This window comes from Colletotrichum acutatum (assembly GCF_030867785.1).
Source record: "Colletotrichum acutatum strain CBS 112980 chromosome Unknown BDZ83scaffold_52, whole genome shotgun sequence".
Classification (NCBI taxonomy): Eukaryota; Fungi; Ascomycota; class Sordariomycetes; order Glomerellales; family Glomerellaceae; genus Colletotrichum; species Colletotrichum acutatum.
Window position 1 is genome coordinate 47,928 of NW_026849046.1, and position 26,206 is coordinate 74,133.

Below are 26,206 nucleotides of genomic sequence, written 5' to 3' on the forward strand. Positions count from 1 at the left end.
ACATTTAGAAGTCATTCCGAGTTTCATCCAACACTTTACAAGTCTTAAGATGGTTCTCTGTGAGTATTAACTACATTGTTTGGCTCACGCAATTAGTCGTCTTTGACTGACTGCAATCACTAGTACTCGACTCTGATCCGAATCCCGACAACTTCTACGCCCGGCTCATTCGAGGCCAAAGGTTCGCCGTCATTCCAACATTCCGGCTGGAGTCAGGAGAAGAACTCTTTGACTGCCCAATCGCCTACAAAACATGGGGAAAATTGAACGAGCAAAGCGACAATGCTCTAGTCATATGCCACGCCCTGACAGGGAGCAGTGACGTGAGCGACTGGTGGAGCCCTCTCATAGGACCCGGGAAAGCTTTTGACCCTCGACACTTCTTCATTTTCTGTGGCAATGTCCTGGGCTCCCCCTATGGAAGTGCATCACCTTTGACCATCAACCCAGGCACCGGCCAACGATATGCCAGCGAGTTCCCCCAGACGACGGTCAGGGACGATGTGAGAGCACACAACATAGTGCTTGATGCTCTCGGTGTCAAGTCAGTAGCAGCCGTCGTTGGGGGCTCTATGGGTGGCATGACGACTCTGGAATGGCCTCTCTGCACACCATCAGGTTTTGTCCGAAACATTGTTCCTATTGCTACGGCTGCTGATCACTCTGCTTGGGGCATATCTTGGGCTGAAACCCAACGACAGTGCATTTACTCCGATCCAAAGTACGACGACGGATACTACGAGCCGATCCCGGAAGGCCAACCCTCGGCAGGACTTGCAGCAGCTCGGATGATTGCCATGCTGACATATCGTTCTTGCACGAGTTTCGATAGCCGCTTCGGGAGAAAACCTCCACGAAATCCCCAGATACCTCAGGAACCACTTTTGGATCTCCCGAGGACAGACGCGTCGATCATGGAAACGCCGAGACCCAGAAGAGACAGAGGCCCGCAGCGGAAACAAATTCCATCGTTTTCGGCTCAGGGTTACCTACATTACCAAGGAGAGAAGTTTATCAATAGGTTTGATGCCAATTGTTATTTGCACATCACCAACAAGATGGACAGTCACGACGTCACCTATGGCCGGGCACAATCATCGGGCGACGAAGGCCTGGCAGAGGTGTTGTCTCGAGTACCGCCGAGAGCCTTGGTCATTGGCGTTGAGACCGATGCGCTGTTCCTCCCAGAGCAACAAGAGCGGCTTGCCACCAACTTGCCTGGTGCATCATTACACGTTCTCAAGTCATCTGATGGACATGACGGTTTCCTACTCGAGTTTGAGCAGCTCGATACCTTGATCCAAGCCCAGCTAAGATGTCAGTTGCCGAATCTCTATGACATGATACATGAGTCAGATGAATCGCTAGACCTTGCTGTGATAGATGAGGCTGGGGAAAGCTTGACGGGCGAAGTCGAAGATTGGTAGAGCTGTTTAGGTAGCTCAGGCTTTAGGTCAAAGCCCGAAGTTAGGGGCATCCTTCAGATGGACGCGACGCTAGGCAAAGCTATCGGCAGCCTTTGACAGCGGTTTTACCACGTCGACAAACACACTTGACGTAGATAGAGACTTTTCACCTAATCACACAGCGTTTCAATGCGCTTCAATCTCTATCGGTTACTTCATCGCCACTTGACGGGAAGACAGAGAACAGGACGGATGAAATTTCCTATGCCTGCGAAGCGCTTTTGCTCGATGACAAGAATTCAGGACTGTCAACCGAAGACAGCAATGATATCTCAACGAATTGACAATCCGATCACACCAGTCACTTGCAAACACATCGAGCACGCTGTGGCAAAAAGATACCAAATTAGTTACGCTGAGCTTGGGGAATAACATTTTCACAGCACATGCATCGTCTCCTATGCACAGTTTGGATGAGAACGGCGGCCAATGCTTACAGTGTGAGTTGAAGGGGCGCGTACTCCATGATCGACCAACGCCAGCGCCACGACGTCCAGCTGGAACCAGTGTAGATAACGCCCTTGTTCAACGGGCCTGCAACTTTGTCTGTCTGCAACGGGAGGAGCCGACACAGATGCTTGTCAGTTATTCCTGTCGAGGCATTTTATTGGTTGGCGGGGGGCAGTGACAGGCGACGCGTCCGAGGATCAATCACCGCCGATGTCACTTACACAATCACCTACATGGATGGTGGCGGCCGCAGATTGCAGAATATGTCATCCCACATTTGGCACCAGCCAACTTCGCGCCGACCAAATGCCGCTACACTTTGAGCTCGCGCCAAAACTTAAGAACGCCGCGCCGAAACCGATGGAGCAAAGCTGTTGGAAGCAGTCGCCGAGCGGCTGAATCCCGTTGTCATAGTGGCTTCTGGTCTTCAAACCCCGAGCCGGGATTTGGCCCACGATCATGCAGCACTCACCGACGGACAAACTCCACCCATCCCGAACAGCATCTCCAATGGCAGTAATCCTCTGGGAAATATGCCTCGAAGGTGTGGAAATGCGCAATTGTCCATTCCGCAATGGACACTGGGACACTGGCCGAAGGGGTACGTCCGTCGCCGACCTCGAGTCCCCCCTTCGACCAAAGTCGTCGCCGGATATCGAGTCGCCATTGCCTGTTTGCCATCGTGCTTTGCAATCCACCCCATGGAAAGAATATCGACATAGTTTCTGCGGCTGGAAAACACGACGATATATGGAGTTTAATAAGGCCAAGTCACTTGAGCACATTTCAATTTGAATCGAACAAGGTCCACAGCTCTCCGGCTCCCGCTCGACTGACCCTTTCCACTGTCCCACGCGCGCAAGACAGGTTTGCCATCCTCCAGTCTGCCTAGTCCCACCGCCAACCATGGAGACCTCCAGAGAAAACAGGCCATGGCTGGTGCAGAAGTACGGTGGTACTAGCCTTGGAAAACTTCTCGAGTCGATCTGCAGCAAAATCGTCCCATCCTATCTGCGAGACTACAACCTGGTTATCGTCTGCTCGGCCCTCTCCGGTTCCACCAAGTCGAGCGGAACCACAAGCCTCTTGCTTGAATGCGTATCACACGCTGAGGCCGGACTCTCTGCGCAGACGCTGCTCAACAAGAACATTGATGCCATTCGGGATAGTCATGTCCGGCTTCTCGAGAAGCATCTCGTTAACTCCAATGGCACAAGAAGCGACTTGTGTAACGACATCTTCGACACCACAAAGACACTCATTGTCAAGGAATGCGAGAGCCTTCGCGGCTTCCTACTGGCTGCACAAATCATTGGCGAGCTATCTCCAAGGGCACGGGACCGTGTCATCGCTCTCGGAGAGAAGCTTGCGTGCAGAGTTGTAGCTGCATTTCTCTGTAGCAGAAACATCCCGGCCGAACCTATTATCCTGGAAGACATAGTCGAAGCGGTGTTCGGTGCTAGTGTATTCGACCAGAAGACGGCACTGGACAACCTCGGTCCCCGGTTCTATCACCTCATTGCAGACGAGATCACCAAGAGGATACATAACTGCGGCGACCATGTTCCCATCGTCACCGGCTTCTTTGGCATCATGCCAGACTCACTGCTCAAGAACGTCGGTCGGGGATACTCGGACCTTTGTGCGGCCATGTGTGCGGTGGGTACCAAGGCCGCGGAACTTCAGATCTGGAAAGAGGTTGACGGGATATTCACGGCGGACCCGAGAAAGGTCCCGTCGGCAAGGCTGTTATCCACAGTCACGCCGGAGGAAGCTACAGAGTTGACGTACTACGGCAGCGAAGTTATACATCCCTTGACGATGGATCAGATACGTTGCGCCAACATTCCCCTGAGACTGAAGAACGTCTTCAACCCGACGGCATCCGGGACGATTATTTATCCTTCTCGAACTCCCTCCCCGCCCCTTACTCCCCCAACACCAACAGACGAAAAGGTCGACGTCAAGGTCCCTCTACCCTCTATTGACTACATGTTGGGCAATGGTTACCACGGCGATCGACAGGAAAGAAGGCGGCCTACAGCGGTCACAGTCAAAGACGACATTCTCTTGGTCAATGTGGTTTGCAACAGGAACACAAAGTCCCAGGGGTTCTTATCCGGCGTCTTTGATCGCCTCGAGGATGCGGGCATCAAGACGGACCTCGTCACTACCAGCGAGCGCAGCGTGAGTCTCGCGTTCCAGCACTCAGAAGAAGGCTCTTGTCAACATCAGAGGTTGAGAGTTGAGCTGGAGAAGTTTGGAAAGGTAAGGCCTTCGCACCTAGAGACAGTCCCTTCAGATATTCTTTGCCATCTGAAACCAGTACTAACCGAAGATGCCGTGCGTACAGGTGATCATTACAGAGAACATGTCCATCGTCACTATTATAGGACATAAGATGAGAAATATGGTCGGCATTTCAGCAGAGATCATGTCTGCTCTAGCATCAGCCAAGATCAACATCTTTATGGTGAGCCAAGGAGCAAGCGAGATCAACATATCGTAAGTTGCATCCCCCCTGGCACCTCGTCGAAATCCCTCCTCAGCTCATCACCCATGCTAACCAATATCACCCCAGGCTCGTCGTCCGCGCAGAAGACGCAGTCCTCGCCATGAACGTGATCCACAGCAAAGTCCTCCACATCCCGACGCACTGGGAACAAGAGACAAACTTCATCAAAGGTGCGGAGTCCCAGAAGCAGCAGCAGAGGGCCCGGCGGGCTGAAAACGTCGTCGGGTCCTGTTACCGACCACCGCCGCTTACACACCCCTCTTCCAGGTCCATGGCTCTACTGACGAGGACGAACGCGGCGGCGGTGGTGGCGACGGCGGGGCGTAATAGCCAGAGGTCGAGCGTTGATCGTGTCGCTGTTGGGCCTGCTGAGGCGGCTGCGTATCGGGATATTGTGAAGAGGTGGTTGAAGAGGAGGAGAAATATTTGAGCTTCCTAGGGAACGACGAACTGGTCATTGGGGCGTGTGGGTGTTCTTACTGTTGGATTTCCTTGCTGTTGTTCTTTCATGATCGTGACTGGAGTTGCAAGGCGAAAGATGGGGGATATGGTTTGCTTCGCTTCTGAGAATATCACCAGATACCACTATGTAATCGATACTTTCCTTGAACCTTTGGCATCATATCATTCAGCCAGGACGACTACCTGTTTGCATGTGTTTATATAACTTGATTAATGGTAGTTTAAGGCAGGTTCGTAAGGACTTTCAAATCTCTACCCAACACCTTGACTATCAAGCCATTTTGATGGCCACACTTAGAATTCTTTTTCTCTTCAATGTCCTTGCTGCTACGTTTGCCATCAGAATCGAGTTCTCGGTTCTCAGAACTTTAAATGGCCACAATCACGAGCATCTAACTACTTAGTAGGCTAGTGGGTCGTAATGTCAGACAACACCAACCGCGGCGTATTGCTCCACTGTCCAACAGCTCTAGTCATTCAGAGCTATGGATCTCTTGGCTTTCTTTGCTTACATGCCGTGACTTCAATATCCTTTGTCTTGCGTCTACTGTGCTTGCTCTAGCTATTGCTATTGGCGGACTGGGCACCAAAGTGCTTGGAGGTTTGTACTAGGCATCTTCAATGATGGACGGGTTGTGCATGGAGGTGTAGTTGCTTGCTGGATGGACTCGAGTCATTGTTTTCGCTAGGCGTCCTGATGTGCTTTTCTGGTCTGAGTATTCGGTCATGGGGTGAGCTTTTCCCGAAGTGGACTCTTAGTGTGGGTTGTTCTTCGGAGGTACGTGGATTTGCTATGGTTCAGGTGGACTATGCATCAATATGGTGTTTCTGGAGAGAGCCATGATTCCATACTGCGGATGGGATGTGGCTGCCGCATTTCGACTTGTCTGACTGCGGAACTTAACATATTTGAATGGGATCTAGATTTCGAGTAGTTGACTGGACACTTGAGTTCTCCGAGGACCGCTTTTGAGAGCATGAGCCAGCTCTAAGAGTTGAGATCCGTGATTCTAGCTCTTTCGGCCATGGCAGTCAAAGTATCGTTCATGGCCCTGGGTCTTGGGCTTCAAGAACTGAGCTTGCGAAACAGCAGCTATGGACTGATGACAGTCAACTTGGTAAGTATTATGTTACAAGCATCTGCTATTATATAGACGGTACGAGTATCTGTTTCTGGAAGGGATCCCAGAAAGACGGAAACCAAATTCGACTTCTACTGTAGTATTGATCAGAGGATTGGGGAATTTTCGATATTTGATTGTGTGAAGAATCATTCGACGTTGTTGGGTTGAGCGCTGTCGAGAAGCTCCGAAACGCGCTACGTGGCACTAGCACGATCTACCGCGTGGCGTCTCTGCGCACGTCCCGACGCGATGGATCTCGAGCTAGATTCGACGTCCATCACCGTTGCGAGGGAGGCGGTGGCAGCGAGCGACGAGGACCTGCCATCACGAAGGGTGCGAAAGCCATCCGCGAAAGCCCAACTGAACCAGACTCATCAAGAGATAATCGACAATGCGACCGACGGAGCGACGGAGGTTGCTGGTGGTGGCCGGCGGACGACGACCAAGCGAGCCACAACCCTGGCCAAGGAACGCGCGAAACCCATAGAGGATGACGACAAAAGGCTGCTCCTGACGATGGGCAAGCAGGTCAAAGAGCTACACACAGCGGTCAAGATCATGTTCGATGCGTGGAAGAAGTCGGAAGCACGGAATAAAAACGTTGAGGCAGAGCTTCGCGTGGTCACTTCGGAGCTGCAAACAGTCAAGAGCGAGCTACAGGCCGTCAAAGGAGAGCTGCAAGCGATGAAAGAACGCGTGGAGGACGAAAGCGCCAAGACGAACGAAAACCTCGAAGCACTCGCAACAGTTGCTGCGACGCGGAACAGCCCAAGTGTGTCCTACGCGGACGTCGCGCGAAGCGGCTTAGGTGGGCAAGGTCGCGACTCGCGGGTAGCCACGGCGGGCAACGCGACGCTGCCGAGCCGCAGCGACCCCTTCTGTACGATCGATACATCAAGAGTTGAAGAAGGCAGCGACAAGCTCAACCCAGGCCGGATCCGGGCTGCGGTGGAAAAGGAGATGCGCGCGTTGGACGGACAGGGTAGCTGGCGGTGTCTGGCCGTCACGGTAGACCCAAGGAACGCGGATAGGATCCGGATCATTTGTCGCGACGATGCAGAGCATAAGCTTGTCAAGCAGATTGTGGAAAAGAGCTTCGGCTCCGGAACACGCGTGCTACGAGACGAGCTCTACCCCGTGAAGGTAGATAATGTAAAGCGAACTGAGATCCTGGATGAGAAGGGCAATGTCAGGGCTGAAGCGGCGGAGGCACTTAGCCGAGAAAACGAGACCACGGTTGCCAAGATTTCCTGGCTTAGCAAGAAAGATATGCCCAAGGCGTATGGGTCCATGGTCGTGTTCGTGACCAAGGCCGGTGATGCGCGTAGACTGATCTCCGAGGGCTTCTTCCACGTTGGAGGAGAGTCCGGCACGACGATGGCGTTTGAACGGCGGCCGCGCCCCCAGCAGTGCTACAACTGCCAGCAGATCACGAAGCACAAGGCGTACCAGTGCGTAAACCCCCGGGTGTGTGGACGATGCGCCAAGGTAGGCCATCACCACTCTGAGTGCCGTGAGACGATCGTGACATGTGTGCCTTGTGGCGGACCGCACGAGTCGTTCAGCAAGAACTGTCCGAAGCTGTACCCGCGTTCCCATGAGTAGGAAGGTCCAGATCCTTCAGCTCAACGTGAGGAAACAGGCTGCAGTGCACGAAAGTCTGATGAATGACGAGGCGTTGCGCGACTTCACGGCCATAGCGGTGCAGGAGCCATGGGCGCGGAGGATAGAAGGTAAGGTCATTACTGTTCCGATGGGACATAACAGGTGGACGAAGATGGTGCCGACGGAGTGGAGGGACGAAGGAGATGGGGGATTAGAAGTTTGTTGTGGGTGAACAGAGAAGTAGAGGCGGAACAGGTGCCGATAGCGTCCTCGGATATCACTGCGGCCGTCGTCCGGCTTCCTGATCGAAGGCTGCTAGTGGCGTCGGTGTACGTGCCGGTGCAGAAGCCGGAGATGCTGCGGCAGGCGTGCGTCCTGCTGAAGCAAGCTATCACAAATGTCCGAGGAGAAACAGGTGAAAGGGTGGACGTGGCCCTGGTAGGAGACTTCAACTGCCACGACTACCTGTGGGGAGGTGATGATGTGTCGGAGGGCCGGCAGGGCGAGGCGGACCCGATCATCGATCTAATGAGCGAGTACTCGCTCCGCAGCCTCCTCCTAGGGGACGAAGACGTGGGAGAAGAACGAGACGACTACGACGATCGACCTATCCCTCGCGTCCGAAGAGCTAGCAAGAGCGGTGGTACGATGCGCCCTGCACAAGACGGACCACGGGTCGGACCACCGGGCGATCGAGACGACCTTCGACATCGCCGCGCCTGAGATGGAAAGCCGGCCACGGCTCCTCCTCAAGAACGCTCCATGGAAGCAGATCAATGAGAGGGTAGAAGCAAACCTAGGACGAGTGCCAACGGGAGGTACGGTGCAGCAGCAGACGGATCGACTGATATCTGTGGTGTGTGAGGCAGTAGAGGCACTGACACCTACGGCGAAGCCATCACCGTATGCAAAGAGATGGTGGACGGCTGATCTCACCCAGCTCCGGCAGATCCACACTCACTGGAGAAACCGGGCGAGAGCGGAGAGAAGGGCAGGTAATACTCAACCCGAACTGGAACAACGCGCCCGCTCGGCAGCCAAGCAATATCACGACGCCATCCGACAACAGAAGAAGAGCCATTGGGAGGACTTTCTGGCCGACGACGCCAATATCTGGAAGGCCGCGAAGTATCTCGACGCCAGTAAAGGGGCATCTTTCGACAAGATACCTCAACTTAAAAGGGCGGATGGCTCCCAAACGGGAGACGCCACAGAACAGGCCGAAGAGCTGCTCTCCACATTTTTCCCTCCTCTCCCCAGCATGATCGAGGAGGAGGGGGTCAGCCACAACGATCGCCGGTACCCTTCCCTAACCTCACACTGGGAGAAGTAGAGAGACAGCTCTTTGCGGCAAAGTCGTGGAAAGCACCCGGAGAGGACGGTCTGCCGGTGGCAGTGTGGAAGCACACATGGCCAGTGGTGAAGGAGAGGGTGCTTACACTCTTCCAGACCTCACTGGATGAAGGGGTGTTGCCGAGGCAGTGGCGACACGCGAAGATCATCCCGCTGAAGAAGCCAAACAAAAGCGACTACGGTATAGCGAAGGCCTGGCGACCGATCTCGCTTCTCTCGACGCTCGGAAAAGTGCTGGAGTCGGTCCTGGCAGAACGTATCTCGCACGCTGTCGAGACGTTCGGCCTCCTTCCCACGAGCCACTTTGGCGCTCGCAAGCAGAGGTCGGCAGAGCAGGCGCTGGTACTGCTGCAGGAGTACATCTACAGAGCGTGGAGAAAGAGAAAGGTGGTCAGTCTGGTCAGCTTCGATGTCAAGGGAGCATACAATGGTGTGTACAAAGAGAGACTACTTCAAAGACTCAGAGCGCGGGGGATCCCGGACAAGCTGGTGAGATGGGTGGACGCCTTCTGCTCCCATAGAACGGCAAGCATCCTGGTTAACGGTCACGAGTCCGAGGCTCGTCCGCTACCACAAGCCGGACTGCCTCAGGGTTCGCCGCTTTCGCCCGTGCTCTTCCTCTTCTTCAACGCCGATCTCGTACAGCACCAAATCGACGAGAACGGGGGCGCGCTGGCCTTCGTCGATGACTACACGGCGTGGGTCACAGGCCGATCGCGCGAAGCAAACCGTCAGGGCATCCAAGATATTATCGATCGAGCACTCGCGTGGGAACGACGAAGCGGGGCGACGTTCGAGACGGACAAGACGGCCATCATCCACTTCACGCGCAACTGGAGGCTGCCGGCGGACTCAACCAGCTTCGTCATCAAAGGTGACACTGTCCGAGCAAAGGACCACGTCAAAGTATTGGGAGTGATGATGGACACGAAACTCCGTTTCGAAAAGCACATCGCAGACGCGACGACAAAAGGGCTGGAGGCCGTGCTGGGGCTCAAACGGCTCAAAGGCCTGTCTCCGGCGACGGCCAGACAGCTTTTCGTGGCGGCCGTAGCACCGACGATGGACTACGCGTCGAACGTCTGGAGGTACAGGTGTCGAGCAGCGCAGATGAGGGTGATCAACCGAGTGCAGAGGATTGGCGCCCAAGCGATCGTGGGAACCTTCAACACGGTGGCCACGGCGGTCGCTGAAGCGGAGGCAAGCATACAATCGGCGCAAGAGAGGTACGACAGAAAATCAACGACATTCTGGGTACGGCTGCGAAGCCTTCCCAAGACCCATCCGCTTCGACGTCTGCGGGCGGTGGCCTTTAGACGGTTTCCGTCACCCTTCCAGTTGATGGCGGAGGCCTATCGCGACCTACCCCTTGACAAGCTGGAGACTATCGAAGGGTATTCGATCGCTCCTTGGGAACGTCGTATTGATACAGTAGTCGACGACGACACGGTCAAGGCCTCTGAGGCAATCCGGTCTGGATGGGCAGTGAGGATAGCGACAGGGAGCTCAGCAAGGAACGAGGTTGTGGGCTTTGGAACGGCGACGACGCTGCCCGCATCTTTCAGAGGGGGCGGTGGCGTCGTGACGGCCTCGCGTACGTTCGGTCAGAGAACGGAGCAGAACCCGTATGTAGCAGAGCTAGCGGCACTGGCAGAAGCGGTCAAGTCTCTCCCAGAGAGACTCGAGTACCGGGCCATCCACGTCTTCACCCGCAACAAAGCGGCAGTGTTGGTGATGCACAACCCGCGGCAGCAGTCAGGCCAACAAGAGATCCGACAACTATATGCCAGCGTGCAAGCTCTGCAGAGACGAGGCAACAGAGTCACTCTCTTCTGGCTTCCATCATCGATAGAGTCAGACCTGGCGCAAGCGGCCAAAGCAGCAGCAAAGGAAAGTACCCAAGTAAACAAGACACCACAAAAACGGCCGGCCAGAGCCTACTCGACGGCACTTAGGATCGCTTTACAGAGCGTGCGACAGAAGCACGGAGCCTTGCCCGACAACGTAGGAGCATATTCGAAGAAGATCGACATAGCCCTGCCGGGAAACCACACACGCAAGCTGTATGACGGACTGGCCTGGAAAGAAGCCAGCATTCTAGCGCAACTACGCACCGGAATGGCAAGGCTGAACTGGTACCTCTACCAGATCGGCGCAACCGCCGCGGCGCTATGCGCTTGCGGGCAATCTGCAGAAACGGTAGAGCATTTTCTCTTTCGATGCACACAGTGGACGGCACAGCGGACTCGGATGCTCCAACAGACGGAAACGCGGAGAGGAAATCTGTCATACTTCCTGGGAGGAAAGCGCGCGTCCGACCCTAAGGATTGGTCGCCAAGCGTAGACGTTGTCAAAGAGACGATCAAGTTCGCCATGAGCACGGAGAGGCTAGATGCACAGATCAGCCAGCAGCGAAACCACACGCAACTAACATCATCAAATTAACCGGAGACACCCCCACGCATCCTCGTGCCATCGACAGCAGGACTAGCTTCGGCCGCCGACGATAGGACGTCGAACACTTTGAGAAACAACTCCGAGATGGCCTGCTACTAACCCCACGAGCAACCGCAGCATCGACATGCAAAACTAAAAAAGACACATACGGAGACGAACAAGACTTGTATGGGCTTCTGGGAGGCAAGGATATGAACGAATGTGGAGAATATGTAGATAATCATGCGAGCCCTAAACAGCTTAGCCGGGGCGTAATAAACTATGTATGTATGTATATAGACGGTTCTTCACTGATGCACGGATATCATTGCGGCATGATAGCTTGGAGCCTTGACGGGAGATCATCAGTGGGATTTTTTGGCTATTGATCCTTTACACATGTGGATCCTGAGAATGCTTTTTCCAAGATGTCCCCATTTCTTTCAGACCAAAGCTTCTGGAGAGACGAGTCACGACTCACGAGCGTGGGGAGAAATATGACTACGCTGCACAATCAGACAGAATTCGGTCGTCGCATGACTATGTACTGCAATTTGAATATGCTACCGGGTCATGTTCAGAGCGATCAAAGCGAGCTTCGAACGAAATGTTCGTCGCATGTAACATTCTTGCAAAGGCAGTTCAGTAAACATCTCGGCGCAGAGTTGAGTACAGAGCGAGTTGCACTGACTAAGCGGAAATACGCACCATTTGATGCCAAGGCACAATAATTGAGCGCGCGCAACCCTGTCTCAAATCAAGTGCTACTGCCTCTGTCAAAACCCCACTGTATCCACAGGCGTTAGTGACCGTGTAAGTGTTCCCGGCGGCGTTGTCTAACCCGCGGGAATCATCAGTCTGCGGGCGGAAGACGTTGTTTATCTGACGGTCCCGCCGACGTGGGAAAAAAAGAGTACAGTAGCTCGATATCCGAGACCAAGTTTGGCAGCTCTTCTGACCCATTCTAGAACGTTTTCGGTTGTCGGGTCGCCAGAAGGGTGATATCGTCGCCTTGTTAGGGCGTCTCAGACTAGCCTTGGCGATATAGAGTTTCACTGTTAATAACCGCTGGCGGATATTGGAAACATTGGATATATGATTGTGGATTCCCCTCCCGCCGGCTCGGCTTTGCGAAAAGAGTGGGAGAAGTTTTGCGCCTGCACATGCGCCGACTTTTTATCAATCAGCCGATGTGTTCGTTTATTCCTTTGTCCGGAGAGAACGTTTCGTGGGCATCTCCGGACACTTTCTTGAGTTCTTTGTTGACACCGTCAGAGATGCAGAGGGGATCTGCGTATCAGGGCTCTGAGCCAGGTTTGAGGTTCGTCAGTCGCGGAGTTGCACATGGAACAGTTTATACTTAGTCTTTGCAACTGCCCACTGGGAGACAGACTTTGTTCCATCTCGTCATAAAACTCCGCCTGAACTATCCGGACTGTGACCGGATGGCATCGTGCGGAACCTCAGACCCCATTGAGAACCCCATCACCAGATTGCGCAAGCAATGATCTACGAACGCGACGATGATGCTATTTAGCCAACGAATCCTGGCGCAGAGACTTTGTCTTGGTACCAATATCCCCTTAATATCAGGGGCATCGACATATTGCGGCTTTGCAACTCCTCCACGTGGCGCGAGGGACTCGGTGCCCAGTTGATGCCGGGAGGTCCGGAGTTTTCAGGACTTTCAGCGAGGCTCTTCGTGGAAACCACACACTGGCAATCTAACACGACTCGCGCCCGCAGCCCTCCGCCGCTGGATTTGTTCGCTGCAAGTTTTCTCCCAGTCTTCTCCCCAGGCTGGCCGACTTGAGCCCCGTGCACCCAACCCCGAACGGGGCGGTGGTTCCGAAACTGAATCAGCGAGAAACTCTATTTGGGTTCTGACGGGGTGTAACCTTGCCTCTCTCTGCATCCAGGAGAAGAGGGCTACTGCTAGGGAGCACCAAATCACTGCAAGTTTACCCAACAGCACGGTTCAGGCTGACGAGGCGCGCCGAGTTACAGATGCCAAGGGGGCATGACACGGAACTTGCAAGTGAACCCCATTCAATCCCAGACAGCACTCAAAAGTTTCTGGAGAGTAAGGGGCAGCGCTAAACGGTGGGCGGAGAGCTTGAAGGGAGGTAGCCGCTGCGGGATGTCGAAACCCAAAGCCAAATCTCGGAATCGCGTGCCAGACGTCCAGAGGAGAGCAGATCGGATCAGACGATGCTGGTCACTTCGTGGGACCGTGGTGGGCATACAAATTGTCGACTGTTCCCACCGTCTCAACTTGCGGCCTCTCTTGCTCGGACTTCTGAGTTTCTGTAGATCATCTTTTCACGTTCCTTTCACATTCTTTTCCTGTTCGTCTCATCTGGACGCTTTATTTTCCAAAATCACCACACTCTTTTTTAACAAACAACAAACCCGCTCGTAGCCGGCCTAGGAACAATGTTCGCTTCTACCATCTTTCTCTCACTCGTCGCCGCCGCTGCGGCCGCTTGCGATGGCAACACCCCCAAGAACAACACCGGCGCCGTTTCGCCCGGTGCCAAGGCCCAGTGCGCCCTCCAGTTCGATGGCCGCATCCCGAAGACATTCAAGGCTGCCGACTTTGACGGCACCTCCAGCCCCTTCAACACCGCCAACGTGTTCGGCAAGGGCCTGAAGTTCAGCGAGATTGTCCAGCTCCCCGGCGGCAACTCCCTGGTAAGTTTTGACCCGGGAGCAAAGCAGTCCGAAACCTGATTGGTTTCCCGGATTGTCTTCCACGCAAAGTGCTTTGAGCTAATACCCAATTCCTTCAGTTCGACGTCAACTCCACCCAGCCCTTCGAGGTCACCATCAACGACAAGTCCATCTTCGCCCCCAGTGAGACCAACGTCCAGGTCGGCTTCCGCCGCGCCGAGATGCTGCCCCTCAGCAACGACGGCAAGGACGCCTCGACTCAGGGTATCAAGACCCTGCACTTCTCCCTTCAGAAGGATGCCCAGCGCCCCCTGAACCTGTCCCACGAGTACCAGCTCGTCTTCCTCGAGAGCGCCGACTTCAGCACCAACCAGGTCGTCCTCAAGACCGGTACCATCCTCGGCCAGAACACCGCCGACCCCGATACCCTCCAACTCTTCGGCAACGTCAACTCCAGCCCCGTTCCCGAGCTCTTCAAGACTAAGTTCACTGCCGGTGTCTTCCACAACTTTGCCATCAAGCTCGACTTCACCAAGAAGTATGTTCCCCTTCCCAAGTCTTCGCATTCATTCTCTAGACCCCATCGCTAACATGACTTCCAGCACCACCGAGGTCTTCTACTCCCAGGGTAACTCTGCTCTTAAGTCGACTGGCGCCGCTGTCACCAACAACATTGCTGGCCAGGGCCAGTACCACTTCGGTATGCTCAAGAAGCCCGTCAACGGTGGCTCCGACATCACCAAGAGCGGTGACCAGCCCACCGGCATCAACGAGGGTATCATCTATGGCGGCATCTTCCAGGAGGACAGCTCCGCTGGCTGCACCTCCCTCTCTCCCTAAATCAAACATCACTAGTGGACCAAAGAGACAGGGCGCGACGACGAGATGGCTACGGATTGAAGGCTATTTCTCTTTATTATTAGTACGGTCCTCGCAAAGTTGACTTTGTGGCGGCTTTATATTCTTCTGAAGAGAAAGGTTTCTGCAATGCATAATCAAATATCTGTGAAAAGTGACATTTGCTCATTGAGTGCTGCCATGCGTGGTCGCCTCTTCAAAAAACACAATGAGCCTAAAAGAGGGGCCTAGCTGTACACTGAAGCTCGAACCAGCCCTCATGACGATGATGAGACAACTGCTATGTGCTGCCATCTCCCCGGCGACTTTGACGGCTGGGTCCGCCGTCAAGCTAATGGATGGAGTGAGCATTTCTCTTCGTTGCTGATGGCGAGGCTCCATTCGCGTCACTAAGTCGACGCCGTCATCTGGAAGTGAATATCATACTGCTTCCGATCCGTTCGTTTATCTCACAGAAACACTGGTACATGACAGAGCTGGATTTTTTAGATAGCCTCATCCCAGCGGGTGATAAAGTAGCCGTAGGCATGGACACAAGATACACTAATAGGCTTCACCTCCACGTCCGAAGTCCACCGCGCCATCCCGATCCAGGACTCTAGGATGGCATGTGCTTCAGAGACTTAGTTTGGACGACGGCTTTTCGTATTCAACCACCGCCAATAGGAATCATTAGAAACACGGACGAAACCTGTGCGCGCGTAGTCGGTAATGGCTTTGGCACCTCCAAACGCTTAAGTCTTCCTAGCAAAGCAGATTAGAAAGCCCGGATTCGCCAGAGGCCTCAGATCAAAAATGAGGAAATCTGGGGCCAGACACAAGATTGAGAGGCAACAAAGGAGACTATGACAACGCTACTGTGAGCTTTGAGCCCTCGTGCGTCGATGGAGAAAGATAGACTACCTGCTGCGCATGCTACTTGAGACGCATGGCTCGTGCTTCTCGGGCATGAGCGAGAGGTCGTCTCATCAGACTCATACTACCAAAAGGAACTCCTTTTCCGCAGGATCATGAGACGTCCAAGCTCTCTGAGTCCAGCCGAGTCAGATATCCGCTTAACGATCGGACTTCGGGTCCCGTTCCCGTCGGGCGACCTTGTCTGGCGGGGACAAGAGTATGGCTACATGAGGCCGAGACGTTCTTCGGTAGATTTAAGTTAGCACCATCTTATGTCTCCTTCGGAACTTGTCATTAGGTTAAAATTAGAGAAAGGCGGGAGCTTTGGTCAAGCTGAATAACGCAAGGCGGGACGGTAGTACATATATCAATGGTTGTAAAGTAAGCCCTAGCGTCAGTTATACAGATTAGATGATGATATTCACTTCAGTAAGATTCTATTGTAAATACCAGGGCCTTCTATTTCCCAAGGTTTGTAAGACACTGTATTTCAAGCTTATTCACGTTAAAAGTGAAAGTTTATATTTTAACCTCTTAATCGATATCATTCTAATTCTGGAGCTTAGGTTGCTCGTCTGGTAAGGGGTCCTTGACGCCGCCATAGGCTTCCGAGAGTATCATATTGTACTCAAGAGATATTTGGTAGGAAGTTCATCCATGGTGTTACCCTGTATACATCTGCTGGTGTTTCCCTCAGGCAGGTGAATAGAAGGACTAGGATGGTCAAGCGGGCAACTGTAGATATGACACCGCTGATAACTGTGAGAATGGGAGATGCCTTATTGAGCAATCCGCGAAATTCGTTCCACCAATTCAGTTCTTCAATCATCTCGCTGTAAGCTCGTAATATAAAGGCAATTCAGCCATTATCAGGTGTCTTCGGGTCGCGAATGTGATGTTTTCTCCTGATATAGTTCTCATAATCTTGCTAAAAGTCGACCTCCTCAGGCTCTTTTCTCGACATCGACACCATCCAATCGCCCTTACTCACCCACCTGTTCTGGAGTATGCGGGCTGCATATGGAGTCCCTTTCCGGGCTTCTTGCCAAATATTTAAGAATTCGGGCAAAGCTACTGAGAAATGCCCAGGGTAGCGCTGCTTAGACTCGGAGCTCATAGAGTTTTTAATTGTCTCGGCTGATGGTTCCACGTCCCAATTTCTCGATTCTGCCGGGGTTCTTGCAAGGAAGAGTTGCGCGTTCCGCCCCAATCGGTTCCAATGAGGATTATCTATGTACCCCCAAATGTCCGGCTCGAGCCCGTTCATAGGCTCGAGCTTCAAGTTACGTAGAAGCGTTGATACAAGCCTGGAGTCGGTGCAATTAGTAGCCAGGAAATGGAGAACAAGGCTGATTGCCCAGGTAATCGTAGGTAACGCGGCTGAGATCAGACTCGCAACCCTCACAAAGTAGCTCGACTTCGGTCGGAAACTCGAAACTCCACGCCAGGCAATGTAAACCGCCAAAGCCAAGGGAAGAGAAAGCCATCAGAGTGAATAAAAGGGGACCTTCGCCCTTCATCCATACGAGGTCGTTTGAAACTCTTAGTAGATGACCGTTGAGATACTGAGCTCTTTCCCGCGTCATTGTCGGCGACCAAAGGGGGGACATGAATGACTGTGTATAGGCCGCTGGTTGGTCGGTACAAGTATAACCCGAAGTTGGCAGTGGGAGGACTGTGGCTCGGGAAATGTCTTTTGATTCCACCATTTGACGATATAGCTAAGGATTGTCATAGCAGCAGATGATATCATTGCAATTTCAAGCTGGGTAATCGGAAGATGTAGAATGCTGCGGACAATCACACTCAGAATGAGCCACGAGACCTGAGCAATAGCGATTCCTTTCAGAAGCCAATCTGCCTTGCTCTTATCTTTGATGTCTTGGTCCCCTAGGATAAGGTGGCCGAAAAGATGTTGTGCATTGTCGCCCGCGAACGAATATCGGGTAGTCAGCATGGATGCCGTCAAACAGTACCAATTAGTGTCCTGCTCGTGTGGGATTGGATACTGGATTCCTCCCATCTGAGCGTAATAGGAGTGCACAACGGTCCATTTCTGAACGCTCTGATTTCGATATTGATTGGCTTCTTTTGATATTTGAAATCGGCTACCTTCTTCGCCTTCTATTGAAGGAGAACCGAAGAAGCCCTTAAAGAGTTGTCATATCGGTCTTCTTGGATGCTCGTGACATCTGTAGTGTTGAACGGAAGAGTTTCTAAGGTTGCAAGCCTATGGGTGTCGATATGAGGATGATCTTGGGTTCGATATCGTTTCGATTTCCAGATAACTCGGCCTTGGAACGGAAGAAGGGAGCAAATATCGAACCTCACGGCCCTTTCTATATACGTACCACAGCCACCGTATAAACATCTTCGGATACTTTTAGCTTACCTTTACTACGAATACCTTATTAAGTCTAAGACTATCTACCTTAGCCTCTAAAAACTTGATCTACTATAGCCTACGACCAACGACCCAGTATCACGTCTTAATACTAACCTCTTAGCATCAATCCCCAACTTCTATTAACAAATCCTACTGTTAGAAAGCGGACCATAACACTTACCTAGTCTTTCAACTTTATTTTTCCTAGAAAAAAAATATTTTTTAGGCTTAAATTTCATCGTTATCTATATCTCTTTTAAGAGCTCCTTCATCGTAATTTTTAGCTTAGTATTAATACGTAATACTTAGTATAAAAGTTGTTTACGATACATACTCAGATATAAGCATCGCGCTACTCAACCGCTTACGCCTAGAGAAAGGCAATAATTTAAACAGCATCATAATAGTACTTTTCAGCCTCATACCGATCGAAGCATAGTTTTAAGTGTGTGTGCCCATAGAATTATGAAGCATACTATGACAACAGATCTATATTATACTCGGCATATAATCGTCAACTAGCTTAAGGCATTAAATCTTATATGTTCGTATATCGTGGTACGACCTGGAAGCTGGGCTTTTTCAGCTGGTTTCTCATCTCGTAATAGTAAACGCAAGGCGAACTTAAACTAACTTGGAGTTTACAATCATCTAGTCCTTCTCCAATAAACCCAGTTACGTATGGCCTCGTATCTTTTTCAAAGAAGTTGATTAACAAGTTTTCCATCATGGGTTTGTCCACAGAAGAAAACGTCCCTCCCCAGACTCTCCCGCAAACGCCTTTTCAACTCTTGTGGAACTCTCCAAGATTTATCAAAGTCACGGTATCCCATCAGACACCAGCGCGGCCGCTCCAGGTTTTTCTTGCTGAAGTTTTCAATTGACTCATCCGTCTCCACCTCCCCAGGCGCGAGATACCTGATATCCAACGGCGCAATCGTTCCCCTCACTGATCCTCCAAGCATGACACGCATTCTTCGCAGTGACGGCATCCCCGGGACCGCCTTGGCAATGGTGGAAATCAAGGGAACGAACACCGGGTTGTCAGGCGTCACGCGGAACGCCAGCTCTGGTATGTCGCCCTCGGCCTCTCTTGTGCGTACAACAGGGTAAAAACCCGACGCGTCGGAGTCTCCCGAGTCGAATTCTGGTTCAGTGTCCTACTCCAAACCGTAGTATCCTTCGTTGACGGGAAGGTTGTCAAAGTCGCCTGTATAGAGCCATTTCCCGTCGACAGCTGTGACGCACAAGTCAATGTGAAGATCTTTGAGACGCGGACAGTTCAGCTGAGCATCGAAGGCCGCCGAAGTAAGGATCCATCTTGATCCCAGGTGCAGCTTCTCAAGTGTTTCCAGCTGAAGTAGACGCCTCACGCCGACACTAAGGGCATCTCCTCCATCACCTGTCATGTCCGGAGGTTGGAACAGCTCGTTGGAAGGATCGCCGCTATCTGTAACGATTTCAAACTCGACCAATTTGAGGAATGGAGTGTCGGTCAGCGCAGCGCCCAAAGCGTTCCTGAATGCCTTCAGATCCGACTGCCACGCCAAGCGACGGTCGTACGTCATGCGGACCTGAGGTGGTAGAAACTCCCAGAGCATCGTCCTTACTGATATCAGAGCGCTGGTGACGACTGAGAAAGCGTCGGGGCTGAACGGCCGGCCATGGATCGCCTCAAATGAGACCTCGGAAACGCACGCGACCTTAGGCAATTGGCCGCCCGCCAGCAGTTTGCGATCGATGCTGAGTGCGTGAGTTCTCCAGTGCGTCTCATATACGGGAAATTGCCGGTCGCTCTCGAGCTCGCCACTTTCCATCATGCCTTGTATCGTCACGTCCGAGGGCGATGCGGCACTGATGGTGAGTTTGATGCCAGCTCCATCGCCAGATGGCCATGTAGTCAGGATGTTGAAGAAGTCTTGAGTGGCTTTCGTAAAGACTTCATTGTTCTTGGTAACCTCGCTCTTGCTCTGGATCTTCTTGAAGCGTTTAGGGACGACATCTGGGAGGATGACCTGAAAGTCGACTTTTTGCACAGATGCGCGTTAGCCTTTCGTTAGATCGTCTGTCAGAGAATTGAGACCCTCGCTGGTCACCTTGATGGAGAACAACGATGCATCGTTAATGATCTCAAAAGTTTGAGGGAAAATCTCAACTTCGCGCATTCTCGTGGGTTGATGAGAGTTGGGTTATTGTTGTCGATCTTGCGTGCCGGAGCCTCCTCGTCCTCCGGATCGTACTCTCCACTCTGTTGCGGGTAAGTCTGACGAACCTCCCACTCAGAGACGGTAACGCGAGCCTCAACACGACCATGGACAGACACGCCAGCTTTGGAGCGCGCGTAGAGATCAAGACGAGGACCAACGGTCAAGATACCGGGGATGTTGAACGTGGCTCCGGGGATGGGTAAGGTGACGATGTGGAACACGTCCGAATCCCAGTCAACCCTAGCAATGGCGTCGAAAGTGAAGATGGCCTCGATCTTGCCCTCGTTGTTGAAGTACAGGAACGAGTTGTCGAGGCTCATGTTGGGACCCAGCGTCGTGATGAGCGTGAATCTGAAAGACGTCGACATGCTGATTCCAGCGGTAGCGACGGCGTCGACCTTGGCGCTGAAGCTGCCGCAGTCCCATTCTTCCTGAAGGATGATAGCCTGCAGCTCTTCTTCGTAGTCGTGTCTCTTTTCCTTGTTGTACTCGACGTCAAGAAGACCCTTCAGCCATTCAATGACGGTCTCTCCGAACCAGCGCTTGTGAAGTTCATCACGACTGAGAGCGCCGAAGTGCATGTCTTCGCGCCATTCCGCCTCGAGCCAGCGCTTGTGGTTTCCGCCGACGGACGCAAGCGATCGCTTTGCTTTCTTCCCGGCTGGTGCCTCGACGATCTGGTCCTAATAGTTCTCTTGGTTGCTATAACAATGTCAGTTATAGCTCATTGAAATGGGCAGAGGTGGTAAGACGTACGAAAAGTCGACTCGGAGCTGTGTGTCTCCAAAGTCTCGCGGAACTCGGGTGAAGTCGTAGTCAAAGGTGAGATCGTAAACAACGCCAGGCTTGTCCAGGCTTCCATACTTCCTCTTTACCAGATGCTTCGCCAGTGTCTGGTTCGACGCTATCTCCAAGCGCTTGACGACGGTGTACTTTCCAGGACCACAACCTTGACCCTGTGGCATCTGAATGATGGTGCCCTCTGCGCCCAAACCCCTGAAGATGTGGTCACAGTTGCTGTCATCCGAGTCGTCAGTGCAAATAATCTGAACTGTCTGCTCTTCCTCGCTGTGCGCGTTGTTGCAGTTGAAGAGCTCCCAGTGCGAACCGTCGCGCTTATCCAGAGACGTTGAGATCTCCTCGGGCGCTGCGAGGACGTAGAACTGGAAAGCAGCATCTCCAGGAGCAGGATCATCGGAACCGCTGCTCTCAGCGCCTCTCCAAGTGCTGTCGACCTTGAGATCGAAATTCGTGTCGACATCGTCGCCTGATGGTGGGTTGGGAAACAAGTCCTTAAGCGGAACTGGTAGGAAAACATTCTCGCCCTTAGGAGGATCGCAGAAGAAGATACGAGTACGATCGAGACGCGGAAAACATCATTCGGCACCTCCAAAGTTGAACCAGGCAACCTGAACCTCCGCGTTGATATCGCAATACCCGTCGAAGCAGTTCCCGGGCTTGCCCTTCCACTCGCAGTTGTTACAGCGGTTGAGGTCTTCGGGAGGACAGCAGTAGAGATCAATGTCGCCGAGATCGTAATTCTTGAGGGCCAAGGCCAGAGAACTACCCTTGAGCTTGTACAGCGCGTTCAGGTCCGGCTCGTCTTTGCCAAAAGTGCCGCTGATCCTCAGCGTTGGAGAAGATTGCTCCGGCATGTGGGCAGGTATTCTTTTTCCGTTCTATTTAACAGGAGTTACCCAAGATGCACGATGGTTGGGGTTTTATTGCGGCTAGTATTAGTCTTGAACAACCAGATCCTAGAATACTGGAGTTTATCACCAGAAATGTGTAAGAGCTGATCCGCGTGCTTCAGGTTACTTCTACTGCATCCAAACTCCGGAGCACCAAGGCTCAGGCGGAGATGCCACCATCGCGGTGCCCTCAGGATCAACAACTGCCAGCGCAACAGCAACAGCAGGCCCGACGCCTCCTGCTCCGACTCTAGACGGCCAACCTTCGAACTGCAATAAGTGGCACGTCGTTGCGGGTATGTCTGCACTCGACTTAGTCTTGTCTCTCTCTTCAGATCTCCGAACTATGCTAACAAATATCGTCACAGCCGGCGACAACTGCGGCGTCATCGAGTCCGAATACAGCCTCACTCACTCCCAATTCCTCGAGTGGAACCCCGCCTCCTCAGAAGACTGCCTCACGGGCTTCTGGGGCGCGTACGCATACTGCGTCGGCGTCAGCGGCGGAGGCGGCGCTGTCACCACGGCCCCACCTGCCACCACGACCTCCGCAGCCCCGGCCGAACCCACCAACGGACCAGTTGCGGCTCCGGAGCCCAACCAGGCCGGCAACGCCATCGCTTTCTGCAACAAGGACGGCCAGGCGCAGTCCGGCGACTGGTGTTCGGCTTTTGCGGACCGTTACGGCCTGGCTTACTCTGACTTTTACGCTTGAAATACGGTTCTCGGGGCTGGTGGCGAAAATTGCGGTGGTTCCTTCTGGGCCACGTACTGGTATTGTATCGGAGTTGTGGCTTAGGAGTTCAACAAAGGTGTATTGGCTAGAAGTGTTGGTTAAAGGACGAGTTTCTTCCCTTTTGCGAAAGTTGCACTGCTTTCCACTAGCTCAACTTCTGTAACTACTTATGATATGATTGGACCACTGTTGGTGAGACCTACTATGCCTCTTTGGTATCTCTCGCAAAATGCTATGTTCATGTCGAGCCAAAGATAATGTAAATCAAACGCTAAACAAAGTCGACTGGGGCTGGGTACATTTATGTGCTGTTTTCTGTTACATATATTACTTATCTCGGTTGTTTCATATTTTGGCAATTCCTATGAGGTACCTATGGAAGCAACCAGACAAGTATCTAGTGGGCCCAGTCGATTCCAGACTGGAAGCAACGTTCAATTTAGCTGAAGCTAAAGTTGAACATGTGCAGGACTAGATAGGACGGCGAGTTTGCATGGAAGACTGCCGCTTTCGAATCGACTAGTAAAAATAAAAACGATCTAGTTCTATTCTATTTTTCTAGGGCATAATCTAATGGCTGACCTACTTAAATAAAAATTATCTCACATAGATTAAGTCCTCCACAACACAAAGGAAAAATTATAAATTCGAATCAATATAGCAGCTATTTTAAGTACATTAATAGCGAACCTAAATAATACCACTTTCTAAATTAAATATACGAATCTCAAGTTCCAAGATCAAGTCTACTTAGGAACAAAATCCAAGAGCGTCCGCTAAAGATAGGTAAAAAGGGCACATAGAATTAGTATATAGCCCAATATCCAAACTTTATAGTACACAGACCAGTTCAAAGGAGTTTAGTCTAGCCTTAGTTTAATTTAGACCTTTAGAGAGGGAAAGTTAAAACAGCACCCTTTAGGTAATATCTTCTAAATGCTTCGAGTAATTTAGTACTATATATAGTTATAGGATATTTATACAATGATAACATACGAAATAGCAGTCTTCATACACCACATAAAAAAGAGGCATACAAAAACAACTTTTACCATAGCAGAACAAAGTTTAGTCCATTCATAATAACATTAATTGAGCAAGAAAGTAAAAAATCGCGGAAGCCAACAATCTTCCGGAGCGATTTTAATCCTCTATAGATTTAAGGACATCTAAACTAAAAACATATGATATTAGGTATTCGCTAGTCGTTACGAACCTAGTTACTAATTCGGCTCTTATTGGCTTGTCGATAGGAGAGCGGACGGGATCCCGAATTTTCTAATGAGTATGGTCATATGTGCTGGAGGGATTGCATCGTGACTTTCATGGAGGCACGGATCACAACACGCACAATAGTCTGCCATAGGTTCCCTACAGCAGCATATCAGACATCTCAATCACTCTGGGCTTAGCCGAAGGTTACCATTGATGTATCACATTCTGATTGTGAGATGCAATACAGCGAGGTTCTTTAGTTGTGGAGAAAGCTTCAGAAGTGATTCAGTAGCCCACAGGCAGTTTACAAAGAATGCGCAACATTCGCGTCGTATTCACCAATTGCTACCAAAATTATTAAGAACCACAACATAGTGAAACATCGCAGATAATTGCTAAATAATGGAATTTGTGAACGCTTAATACACAGGCCTCCTCAGAAGCTTTTCAAATGCGTTGAATGCCCAGGACACCAGTAAGTAAAATCCTTCAGTTCCTTGATTTTGGCATCGAAATCTTCGCGTTATGCTATTTGAATTTTGATCCTCCGCAGGAATATTCTGACGTCTAGTACGGAACACACTCGCAGATGTTGCCGGGGAGACTTTGAGGAGGGGATTGGTTAGCTCAGGTTGCTATGTATTGCTAAGGACATCGAGTGGACGACTCACCGGCACAGCTTATCCGCAAAGCCACCGCAGTTCTGGATGCAGTCTGCCGTGCTCTGGCAAGCCTCTTGTGCCAAGGCTTGTTGCGAGAAGAAGGCCAGGGCGGTCACGGCGACGGAGATGACGTTGAAGCGCATGTTGGGCGAGTTCAATAGATTGTAAGAGGTAATACACGGATCTTGGTTGCTCGAGTTAGGAAAGATAGGATCACATATACTCTGGAAGGTGGGCATCTAATGGCTTATATACCATCAATCGGACTAAATTATGTAAAGTAACATCTCCCCACTTCCATACGCGGCTACTCAAACGTCAAGGAATGTGGATGGGGCCTTCATCGTCGACTTAATCTAAAGAAAACAGTCAATCAGTCCTACTTCAACTCTATTCTGGGCATATAAATGAGTTGGTTCGAGCTTTAGTATGATTAGAGTTTTGGCAGACCATGACTCCGCTGTAACGTATCTCACAGCCCCATTAGTGTCGGGGTCCACGGTCTCGTACCGGAAAGCGAAACCGAGCTAATGACCTGAGCCGTCCATCTCAACGGGCGTAGTTAACTCCCGTAAGGCCCGATGTAGGGTTTTAGTATGGTGACAAGTGGCCTGTTCTCACTCACTACTGATGATTATGACCACTACCCATACATGTCATGAGCTACATGTAGTCTCCAGTGAGCTTCTAATTACCATGAGGCTGTAGAAGACACTGTGCAGGTTACTCATGGCTTTCGGGAGATTTTCAGCGGACGCACATAACCAATTGCCTACTCTCATTTTCCGTCGAGGAGACGTATACTTTATGCCCAGAGAAGGAGAGATGGGTGGAGTGACGAAGTTCAGTGATCCCAGAGGCTAGGAGCATAGCAGAGTGTCAAGTCTTTGTTGACTCTTGGTTTCGGCAACAGACATCTCTCGAAATGTCCCGTCGCTCATACAGTCGGTATCTCTGGAAACTCCCCTCATACTCGAGTCACATTGGCAAGGCCAGAAATCTGGACCTTTCACCGAGTCCGCGGCATGTATGGACGTTTGCGCATGCTTTCTAAGACTAGGTAGGGGAGTGTCCTAAGAGATTGAATTATGGCTCAACATAAGACTCACCAGGGGTCTATATCGAAACCTGCTCTGTATTGGTGTAGTACTTGCGTGGACGTATATCTTGTTATAAAGCTGCCCCAATTTTAGTATTAGACAAAACCCCACAGATTTCAAGTCTCCAGTTAAGGAACTAAGGTGTACCTGATTGATCACGACATGCCGATACGCGATGGCGTAGTTAAACCCCGTTGTTCCCGCTCAGTATTTCCGAACAAATTCTCAGTAAGGACCAATTACACAGGGCTTTGTAAACTGCTTTAGTGCTCTAATACCTGGGTAGCTTTGATCTCACACGCCCGGTCAGAGAAGTTATCGATGTGCAGACGCTGACCTTAGGTAGTCTTCTGGAAGTTCTCGTTTATTT

At 51.6% G+C, this 26,206-nt stretch overlaps 6 protein-coding genes across 6 annotated transcripts; 4 read left to right on the forward strand and 2 right to left on the reverse strand.

The window, feature by feature from the left end:
* Window positions 1-49: 49 nt before the first annotated feature.
* On the forward strand, window positions 50-1,427 carry BDZ83DRAFT_752619 (homoserine O-acetyltransferase; the record flags this gene model as incomplete). Its single annotated transcript, XM_060514222.1, has 2 exons — window positions 50-59; window positions 124-1,427. 2 exons carry the CDS (start codon window positions 50-52, stop codon window positions 1,425-1,427), a joined length of 1,314 nt encoding a protein of 437 aa, XP_060364426.1.
* A 1,395-nt stretch (window positions 1,428-2,822) lies between these two features.
* BDZ83DRAFT_719944 (aspartate kinase) lies at window positions 2,823-4,715 on the forward strand (the record flags this gene model as incomplete). Its single annotated transcript, XM_060512230.1, has 4 exons — window positions 2,823-4,184; window positions 4,270-4,421; window positions 4,498-4,601; window positions 4,699-4,715. 4 exons carry the CDS (start codon window positions 2,823-2,825, stop codon window positions 4,713-4,715), a joined length of 1,635 nt encoding a protein of 544 aa, XP_060364427.1.
* Window positions 4,716-13,847: 9,132 nt separating this feature from the next.
* BDZ83DRAFT_578808 (uncharacterized protein) lies at window positions 13,848-14,924 on the forward strand (the record flags this gene model as incomplete). The annotated part of the gene is made up of 3 exons (XM_060505167.1): window positions 13,848-14,105; window positions 14,204-14,622; window positions 14,687-14,924. 3 exons carry the CDS (start codon window positions 13,848-13,850, stop codon window positions 14,922-14,924), a joined length of 915 nt encoding a protein of 304 aa, XP_060364428.1.
* Window positions 14,925-18,453: 3,529 nt separating this feature from the next.
* On the reverse strand, window positions 18,454-20,390 carry BDZ83DRAFT_719946 (uncharacterized protein; the record flags this gene model as incomplete). The annotated part of the gene is made up of 5 exons (XM_060512231.1): window positions 18,454-18,509; window positions 18,594-18,595; window positions 19,015-19,372; window positions 19,397-20,251; window positions 20,309-20,390. The coding sequence occupies 5 exons, from the start codon at window positions 20,388-20,390 to the stop codon at window positions 18,454-18,456; spliced, it is 1,353 nt and encodes a 450-aa protein (XP_060364429.1).
* A 1,826-nt stretch (window positions 20,391-22,216) lies between these two features.
* BDZ83DRAFT_652212 (uncharacterized protein) lies at window positions 22,217-22,838 on the forward strand (the record flags this gene model as incomplete). Its single annotated transcript, XM_060510508.1, has 3 exons — window positions 22,217-22,220; window positions 22,246-22,419; window positions 22,492-22,838. The coding sequence occupies 3 exons, from the start codon at window positions 22,217-22,219 to the stop codon at window positions 22,836-22,838; spliced, it is 525 nt and encodes a 174-aa protein (XP_060364430.1).
* Window positions 22,839-24,641: 1,803 nt separating this feature from the next.
* On the reverse strand, window positions 24,642-24,879 carry BDZ83DRAFT_752625 (uncharacterized protein; the record flags this gene model as incomplete). The annotated part of the gene is made up of 2 exons (XM_060514223.1): window positions 24,642-24,678; window positions 24,746-24,879. 2 exons carry the CDS (start codon window positions 24,877-24,879, stop codon window positions 24,642-24,644), a joined length of 171 nt encoding a protein of 56 aa, XP_060364431.1.
* Between the last annotated feature and the right edge of the window lie 1,327 nt (window positions 24,880-26,206).